Below are 9,682 nucleotides of genomic sequence, written 5' to 3'. Positions count from 1 at the left end.
AAGCTTAAATCTGATTAGCTAAAGAGTACGACTGCTCTGTGTTACCAGTGTTATGCTGCCAGGAAAGTCTCAAAAACACACACACACATATCTAAGGCAATTCGTACGTGAATGACGATTTGCACATTCAAATGCAAGGATACACTCGTACATTTTAAACATTCAAAGGTTTTTGTGCACAGTTGTATATCTACGAATTATGTTTTGCATTTGTGAAATGTATTTTATGAGTATATAATTTTATTTTGCGCATGTGAATTGCTTTTTGTGAATATATATTTTTTTTCACGCACGTGTATTTTTTTTGTGTGTACGTGAATTAGGTTTCATGCATGTGAAATTGTCTACGCATTTGTGAATCATGTTTTTTGCGTGAATTATATTTGAGACTAATCTGCTTCCATAGCAGAGGAAACATATTACACACTGTAGTCCTGTGTTGTGTGCCATGATGTGAAGAGCTGAGTTAGGTTTGAGTTTCACATCAAGCAGCACTTGCTAGTAAATATATCAGATAAAGGCATCAGGTCAAACCTGTGGAAACTATTGAAGAAATCAAACTGAATGTCTGTGTGTATTTCAGAAACAGTGTGATGATTATAGGCATCAAAAACATTTTGTCCACATACTAAGACAATATACAAAACAATATGCTGTGATACAAACAAAACAAAATGCTAATACATACAATGCTGAAGAATATTTCAAAAGAAGAGAAATGCAAACCTGGTGGCCATGACAAAAGAGGACAATAACATCAATACTAAATAACATTTACATAACAAAACAAATCTGTGTACTTTTTGCCTGTTCTGTCTCATTGTTATTATTTTATCAAACTGTGTAAATATGTAATTTAATGTTAGCAATGCTTTGGCAATGTAAAGCTTTTTACCATTACAATAAAGCCACTCCAATCTTGAATCTATTAACATTTTATTAATGTAAAGAATAGATGTATACAGCTAAACAAATGTAATGTACGTGTGCCAATGAATTAAAAAAAGTTCAACTTAATTAAAACAAGCAACACGCAACCAAACCTACATGCTGATACTGTATGATTATAAACAAAGTTTGAAAGGCAAATTCATTGCAAGACTGTGAGCTTTTGCTTTCTCTCTCTTTAGATGAATAAACAAAACTACTCTAGTTTCTCCTCCCATCAGTCTGTTCCTCCTCCCATCAGTCTCTTTCTCCTCCCATCAGTCTCTTCCTCCTCCCATCAGTCTCTTCCTCCTCCCATCAGCCTCTTCCTCCTCCCATCAGTCTCTTCCTCCTCCCATCAGTCTCTTCCTCCTCCCATCAGTCTCTTCCTCCTCCCATCAGCCTCTTCCTCCTCCCATCAGTCTCTTCCTCCTCCCATCAGTCTCTTCCTCCTCCCATCAGTCTGTTCCTCCTCCCATCAGTCTGTTCCTCCTCCCATCAGTCTCTTCCTCCTCCCATCAGTCTCTTCCTCCTCCCATCAGTCTCTTCCTCCTCCCATCAGCCTCTTCCTCCTCCCATCAGTCTCTTCCTCCTCCCATCAGTCTCTTCCTCCTCCCATCAGTCTCTTCCTCCTCCCATCAGCCTCTTCCTCCTCCCATCAGTCTCTTCCTCCTCCCATCAGTCTCTTCCTCCTCCCATCAGTCTGTTCCTCCTCCCATCAGTCTGTTCCTCCTCCCATCAGTCTCTTCCTCCTCCCATCAGTCTCTTCCTCCTCCCATCAGTCTGTTCCTCCTCCCATCAGTCTGTTCCTCCTCCCATCAGTTCATCAGAGAATATCAGCCTCAGTCTCTCAGAGATTGTTCAGTCTGTCAGGATGAAAACAAGAGAGAGAAACTGTGAGGAAGATCTTTCTGGACTGAGATCAGATATGAAAAAGAAAAAGGTAATATCTGTTGTAGAAGATTCATTTGTTAATTCATTTTTGAAAACCATTTTTAAAAGCCAGACTGTATTTCCTTGTTAAATTCAGTTCTCTCTTTCTTTCTTTTTTCTCTGTAGGTCAGAATGAGGATGTTGCTGGAAGCTCTGCGTTCTTGTCCTGCTCTTACAGTGTTAAAGTCAAGACATGACAGTATATTAAAGACTCAGTGACAGCAGGAATATATGAGACGTCATTCAGAGAAATGTTTCAGTTGAGGATCAGGATCCAGAACACAGTGTTTTCTCAGAGGAGTTTAAGAAAGAAGCTTCACTCAGATACTCATGTAAGTCTGACAACATTTACTCATTTACTGCTGTTCATTTCACTAATACTGGATCAAACGTCACATCAGACAGAAGGACGAGTACAGCATCCTGCTGAAAAGACCAGCTTATTTTTATTATTATACATCAAACTTGATGATTTTTCAGTGAAACTAGCACAATATTGTGTCTAACTTTTGTCTAGCTTTTTGTCATGTTATTTATTGATGAATTAAAGTGCAGACAGACAGATGACTAGAGATGTACTTGGCCTTCTTTTATTTTTGTTATATGTAAATGATATCCAAGAGGTGTGTGAGTGTAATATGTCTTTATACGCAGATGATGATGCTTTAGTTGCAGATAAGGAGACACATATAATACAGGATAATTTATAGATGAGGAGCTTGTTAAGGTGAAGGCTCTCTGAAAATAAGCTTTTATTACATCTGGGTAAAACAGAATCTATTCTCTTTGGGTCTAAAGTAGTTTTAGTTAATCAAGTAGTTTTAGTTAATAATTATAGTTTTAGGAAATCATTCTTTTACTCATGTGGATAATGGACACTTTCAGCAGATTGGATGGTGACCTGAAAGACGGTTATCATTCCTGAAACTAAAAATTATACAACAAAATTATTAATAATTGGGCCCCAGTGTATTTTAACTCCTATTTCTCTCGGGTTAATGTAAGACATGGACACTATACTAGACAAAGTATAATGGATCTGAATCTATATAAGTGTAAGACTTTGTATGGTAATAGGACGTTTGAATATACAGGTGCGCAGTGGAATAAGTGGACATTAAGGTTTTAATGGATAATGTTAGTTTTAGTATAAGAGTAAAGAAATTGTTTTTAGATAGGATGGCTTTATAGATTTGGATATATGTGTATTTTGTGTTTTTGTTTTTTTGTGATAGTTATTTTTGTGTCTGCATGGTTTGTCATGAAAATGTCTCGTAAAAAAATAATAAAAAATAAATAATAATAATAATAATAAAAAATCAAGGACCACAATGGAAATAAGTTAATGCAACTTTATTGTGTTATCCTTGACAAAGAAGTTGTAATAATGTTGTATTGCTATTTTTATGAAACTCAAACTCAACGAATATCTGCGTATGTCTGATCAGTTCACGTGATTTCTGTCATGACGTCACTTACGTCTGATGTCATGACGTAGAACGCATGGAGTATACGGAAGTGTAGAGCTACGATACTTTCTGTTGTAAACATTACTATTTCACCCTCATTTCAAAAGTATTTTCATGCATTATAGTCAAATTAAATACATATTGATAATATTGGGCCACCATGATAATCAGGTATGTTTGCTGAATGCAGAATGAAACGATATTTGCACACACATGTACTTCTCAGCAGTGAGGCCTGATGTAACGTTAGCTTGTTGATCCTGCTGTGTTTTGGTTGTAAAATGCTTTATTTGAACTCAAATTAAATAGGAAATCGTTTAAGTGTTGTTAAAACATTGAATTGGTTAATTGATGAATATAAAGATTATATGCATGGTGTGCATTAAGTGGTGTGATGGATTTTTTTTATTAATAAAATAATAAACTATATCAAACTAATCATAACTCTAACATCTAACATTTGAACAAAATGTACTCAAACCAATCCGTTGGTTCACTTTAAGTGTGTGTGTGTATAAATAACAAATAGGGGAAATGAAACTTTACAGATGAGTTTGAAACAACAGAATTTGCTCTTACCTAGTACAGAAGGGTTTGTCTTTGAAGAACCAATCAAATGATGTTTCATGTCATTTTCGCCCATTCTCCTATCCTATAAAACCTGATGTATTATTCTATGTGGGTGGGTATTATTCTTCTTCTTGGGAGAGATTCTCTGAGAAATGCTTGTGAGAAATAGAGAAAAATCTACCACAGTGGTTAGCAGTTAGCATTAGCTGTTTGAACTGGTGTGCAGGGAGTTTTAGTTGATAGTGGTTTGATTTGTAGTGAATTCAAGGTTTTACCAATAGGGTCAGAAGGGTAAAGTTGCCCATTTAAAAACATTTACTGCCAGTTTGTAACATATTTAGAGATGACATCAGTGATCAGTAATAAAACTCAGTATGGTAGGGACACCCTATAATCCTATCTTACCATCTTACCTTTATTATGTGTGTTATGTGGAAATCAAACTGTTTGTACCGTACTATTCAAGTTGAACCAAAGGAAGTTAAATTAACTTGTGTTTTCTGTTTCTGCAGTTGCGGCTTCATCTGTGTGTTTGCGGTGCTGATAAACAAAGGTAAGCATCTGAACAAACTACATGTGAAAGATGAATTACTGCCACTGACTGTTAAAGTTACAGTTACAATTGACGATCTGCACAGAATGTTATAAGAACTTCTGCAATATTATAATCCAGCTGTAAAACTTCCTGTGAAATGTATTTTGCTGGTGTGTCGGTATCTTCAATGTCCTGATGCTTGTCCTGAGCTTTAACAGCATCAATAGTGTAATACTTAGTTCATAATCAGATTATAGTCACTTAATTAGTCAGGCCTAGCATTAATTTAGTTATTCAAACGCAAGACAACATAAAAAGCCGTGTTCCTCCTCAGCAGAATTCAATTCAACCATCAGTTTTCACAATGTGAAAATAAACATCTACACACTGTAACAGATTTATTGTAACACTGTAACACACACATATTTATTGTGCACTTTATTTAGATTCATTGAATACAATGGGAGTTTTCACAAGTGCACTGAAATCAGTGAGCTTGCGTTAAACTGACTGACAGCTTCTGTTATAAAGGGAGAGCGCAGTGCTCACTCTGTGTCATTTATTCACAAGAAAACTTTTTGTTTTTATGAGACTTTGTGAGTACGTCATAATTCACCATTACAGTTTATTATTAAACCTAGTGATTTTTATCATGTTTAATATTAATTTAAAAAAAATATTACAGGAAATGGTTAATTTGACCCAATAAACACTCCTCTCCCCCATCTCCTGTTAAAGTGGTTATTAATGTCTTTTTATTATTAAATGAAAGTGTTTTCTATCAAATGTTGGATTTCCTACATCTTGAAACATTCGGTTTTACAAATGGAGACATTCTCAGAAGGATGAACAAATAATGTTTTTGGTTATCACATTGAAAATAACATTTGAAGTACTGGAAAAATGTTGCGTGTGTGTCCAATTACACACACTGTGTTTCTTATTACAACGTTCCCATTAGATTCAAGTCTTTATTGCAATCAACAAAACTTGTGTTTGCAAACGTGTAATAACTGCATTAAAAATATAAAAAGTCAACCATTGATGGTTTTGTGTTGAAGAACCGAATGATAACTAACAGTTCACTGGAAATACCAAAGCTGGCTTATTGAAAACCAGGAAGTAACCGTGAATATGGTCAAAAACAGTTTGTGTTGTTTCAGTGTCTCTGCAGGAAACAGTAGAGGCTGTTATTGGTGGTTCTGTTCTCCTGCCGTGTTCTTCCACTGAACATGATCATAAACTTCAAGAAATTCATGTACACTGGAGACACAATGGCAAGATTGTGTGTGATATAGTCAAGGGTGAAGAGACAGTATCAGAACAAGACCATCAGTACAAGAACAGAGCCGAAACTTTTCCAGAGGAGTATGAGAGAGGAAACTTCTCCATCAAACTCACAGATCTCACTCACACTGATGCAGGAAAATACAGCTGCTTCATCACACAGTCATCTGAACAACCTACTGTACAGCTGATCATCAACGGTGTGTGAAACTGGTGGAATTGTGCATAACGTTTTTAATATAATAAAAGTTGTTTGCTTTAAAATCTAAATACTGCAAGAAGTTGATCCCTTATTTGATGTTCACTAGTGATGTTTCAGTCTGAATGTTTCTGTATATAAATTATAGACTGGTCTCTTATCTTTATCACTGTGAGGTAAAGTTTCCTGTTATACTTTGTTTTGTTGCAGAATCAAAAGCAGAAAAAGAAACCATATCGACTGAACAAGAAAACCAAGGAGAAACAGAACCAGACAGTGTGGAAACATCATCGCCTTGGCTCTGGGTTGGCATTGCATCTGTAGTTATAGTTATAGTGATAGGTTTCATTGTAGCTTGGCAGATAAGAAAGAACTCAAGCAGTCGTAGGGCAGACAGACACGACATGAGTTCAGACACTCATGAGGTTGAACACATGAATCAGTAATAGCTGATAATAATGATAAAGCATTTGGTACATGACGAGTCAAAACAACAGCAGAATATAAGGTACCTGCTCAATAGATATATTTTCTTAAATATCTGTCTTTCATTATTTACTTATTAATTTATTTTTAGGAGTGTGAGAGTTTAATGTCGCCTGTAACCTTGGGATCACAATGTAGGAACATTTCCTGCTCATAAGAAAAAAACAATCATGTTTTGGTAGATCATAAATATAAGATAAAAAAGTTGAAATTCTGACATAAAATGTTAATTATGACTACGAAATTATGACTTTAAAAATTTAGATGCATGTATGTATTAAAAGTAAAAATTTACAAATTTGATCAAAAGCGCTGCACCTCAAACCATCAGATTAATCTGTGTATAAAAGTGAAGCGACTCACAACTCTTGTATTTCCCAGAACTTAATGTTCCTCCACAAGTATTTTATTCTGCAACTGCTAAAGGACCAAACGTTACATATTCTTGCCTTAATGACTATATTTATATTTTGTAGACTTTATGATTATCAGTTTTAAGGAAAGTGCTTTTACTTGCCATTGTATAAAGTGTGCTATACATAACTTTGCCTTATCTTTCCACGTTGTAAGTTATATTTAGTTTTTACAGTTTTCTGATGTAAAAGACTGTTTTGTACTGTTATATTCTTGCCTTATGCACTGCATTCTTACTGTATAACAGAATGAGATCTTAAAAATGTACATTTTTGGCTGAAGTTAAGACAAGTGAGTCTGTCAATATTGCTGTCTTAACAATTATGTAAACATTAATCTTGAAAATATTGCTTTATTTGCAGCAACTGTGAAGTGTTTAACATATTCTCAGGTATAAACAGAGGAAACAAGGAGCATAGATTCATTGTATTTGCATGATCTCATTATGATCAAGACCCAATAAATTGTTTTGATGAAAGTGAAACAGCTGAAATAAAGACTGCTACTGTTTATGACGTCCAGAATGTCCTTCACTATTCAAAAAATGTCCTCACTAGTAAAACCTGTTAAACACCAGCTAGTGCTCCAGATCTCACTATAGTTAAAATAGCTTATAAACAGGACAGATCATGTTTCTATTTAAATCTAATGATCACTATTATCATTTACAAAACATGAGATCATTTAACCTAAAGGACATCTTATCCCGTCTGTGTGGGAATCAAACTTTGACTTTCATCTGTGTGTTTGCAGTGCTGATAAGCAAAGGTGAATGAACGACTCATTTAATAGTCAAATTCAGGCCACATGAAGTAATGTCAGTCTTGTGTTTGGACAGTTTCTCGTTTCAGTGTCTCTGCAGGAAACAGTAGAGGCTGTTATTGGTGGTTCTGTTCTCCTGCCGTGTTCTTCCACTGAACATGATCTGAAACTTCAAGACACTGATGTACACTGGGGGAGAGACAATAATGACATGATTGTGTATAGTATAATTAAGGCTAATTATTTAGCGTCTGGACCCGGAGTACGAGAACAGAGCTGTAACTTTCCCTGATGAGTTTCTGTTTTTTCTCTTTTTCATCTGTTGAAGTTTTTGGATATTTATTTGGTTGTTTACATTGGATATTTTAATAAAACTAAACATTTTCTCAACCAAAAAGAAAGAAAAAAATAGGTATACACTTCCCTTACATGGTTTCTACTAGGAAAAACAAGGATTCTCTATTAAATGTAGAATTCCAAATAAATGTTTCCTCATAACCAACCTACACTTTGTAGACACTGAATATACAGTCTATTTAAAGGTGTATTATGAAAAGTATCAGAGTTGTTCAACTGGTTTAGATTGTGGAGAACTATCACTATCAGCCTATTGGAGGCAGAAGAGGAAACTGCAGTGTATTCTCTACAGAATATGATGTCTTGCTTTGGCCATGAAGACATCGACCTTAACCTTTATTTTGTAGTATTTGTTTAATTATATATGGAAAAGTTTCAATGGTCAAGACAAACCAAGCATGCAAGAATTAAAAATGTCTGTAAAACTTTGTAAAGACATTAACTGTTGGTGTGTTTTGAGGCAGTGCACTGGGGCTCTTTGAGGGTCCATGAGGCTTTAATGGCCTCTAAGAGCCCGAGCCGGATCTCAGCACCAGAACATCATAAACACATTGAACTCTTCATGTGTGTGTATGACAAACATGTGTCATGAATTTGAGGATGAACCCAAGCGCAGACAGGATGCTGGACAGTTTATTTATGGACAAAAAACAGGGAAAACAAAACCACGAGGGGGCAAAACATGGACAGGACAAGGAGTGACTTAACTAGACTAAGGCTACGTTCACACTGCAGGCTGAAACGACCCAATTCCGATTTTTTTGCCCCTATGCAACCTGTATCTGATCTTTTCATGACAGTCTAAGGCTGCGTTCACACTGCAGGGCTTAATGCTCAATTCCGATTTTTTGAAAAAATTAGATTTTTTTGCAAGGCCGTTCACATTTCCAATTAAATGCAACCTTTTGTGATCTCCTGTGTGAACGTGAAATGACCCAGAAGTGACCCGCATGCGCAGAAGAGTACTCAACGGTCAACGACGTCACTTGTTGTTTGCGGAAGTAGCTAAACTTTAACTAACTGTGATTCTCACACACACACACACACGAGCGCGCGCAGCGACCGTTACACAAGAGCCAGACAGCAGCCGCTGACCTATCTAATATCAGCACAAATAAGTTAACATAACGTTAGTCATATATAATGATGGTTAGTCTACTCTTATTCACATTGGATCATGATGGTGGCCGTGGGCTTTTATTTATTTTTTTAATTAACGGGCTCGTCGAGGTCGACCCGTTCGGCAGATTTACCTCAGCTCGACGAATATGCAGTCCGTTTTCAAACCGACGACTACTTCAACGCAGAATTATGACGTTTTTCACGTATCAATGACGTGCGGGTCGGATACATGCGACCTGGCCGTTCAGACTGAAGTCGCATTTCAAAAGATCGGATCTGTGTCGTTCAGACTGTCATGAAAAGATCAGATACAGGTCGCATAGGGGCAAAAAAATCGGAATTGGGTTGTTTCAGCCTGCAGCGTGAACGTAGCCTAAACGACAGAGATCCGATCTTTTCAAATGCGACCCAGGCCACTTGGTTATGTGGTCCAAATCCGATACGTATCCGATCTTTTGAAATGCGACTTCAGTCTGAACGGCCAGGTCGCATGTATCCGACCCGCACGTCATTGATACGAGATAAACGTCATAATTCTGCGTTGAAGTAGTCGTCGGTTTGAAAACGGACTGCATTTTCGTCGAGCTGAGGTAAATCAGACAATAAACCAACAGCAAATAC

The 9,682-nt window shown here is 36.4% G+C and overlaps 1 protein-coding gene across 3 annotated transcripts; it reads left to right on the top strand.

Moving 5' to 3' along the window:
* Window positions 1-1,789: 1,789 nt before the first annotated feature.
* LOC311085074 (uncharacterized protein) lies at window positions 1,790-7,974 on the top strand. 3 transcript variants are annotated; one of them, XR_014606722.1, is made up of 5 exons: window positions 1,790-1,870; window positions 1,987-2,192; window positions 4,412-4,452; window positions 5,598-5,921; window positions 6,131-7,330. XR_014606722.1 is itself a non-coding variant. In XM_084117490.1 (4 exons), exons 1-4 carry the CDS (start codon window positions 3,490-3,492, stop codon window positions 6,364-6,366), a joined length of 612 nt encoding a protein of 203 aa, XP_083973616.1. In that variant the 5' UTR covers window positions 3,334-3,489; the 3' UTR covers window positions 6,367-7,974. The 3 variants fall into 3 exon arrangements, 1 of the variants encoding a protein (XP_083973616.1); XM_084117490.1 differs by lacking the exons at window positions 1,790-1,870; window positions 1,987-2,192 and adding an exon at window positions 3,334-3,500 and having other exon boundaries at window positions 6,131-7,974; XR_014606721.1 differs by lacking the exons at window positions 1,790-1,870; window positions 1,987-2,192 and adding an exon at window positions 4,014-4,276 and having other exon boundaries at window positions 6,131-7,974.
* Window positions 7,975-9,682: the final 1,708 nt, after the last annotated feature.

This window comes from Abramis brama (genome assembly GCF_963993115.1).
Source record: "Abramis brama genome assembly, chromosome: 6".
NCBI lineage: Eukaryota > Metazoa > Chordata > Actinopteri > Cypriniformes > Leuciscidae > Abramis > Abramis brama.
Note: the sequence above shows the minus strand (reverse complement) of the source record. Positions and strands in the feature narration are given on the sequence as shown.

Bases quoted from the DNA above. Each gene is read 5' to 3' on its own strand.
- LOC311085074 (XM_084117490.1), top strand. The intron at 4,453-5,597 runs GTAAGCATCTGA...GTGTTGTTTCAG, and splicing joins TGCGGTGCTGATAAACAAAG to TGTCTCTGCAGGAAACAGTA. The intron at 5,922-6,130 runs GTGTGTGAAACT...GTTTTGTTGCAG, and splicing joins TGTACAGCTGATCATCAACG to AATCAAAAGCAGAAAAAGAA.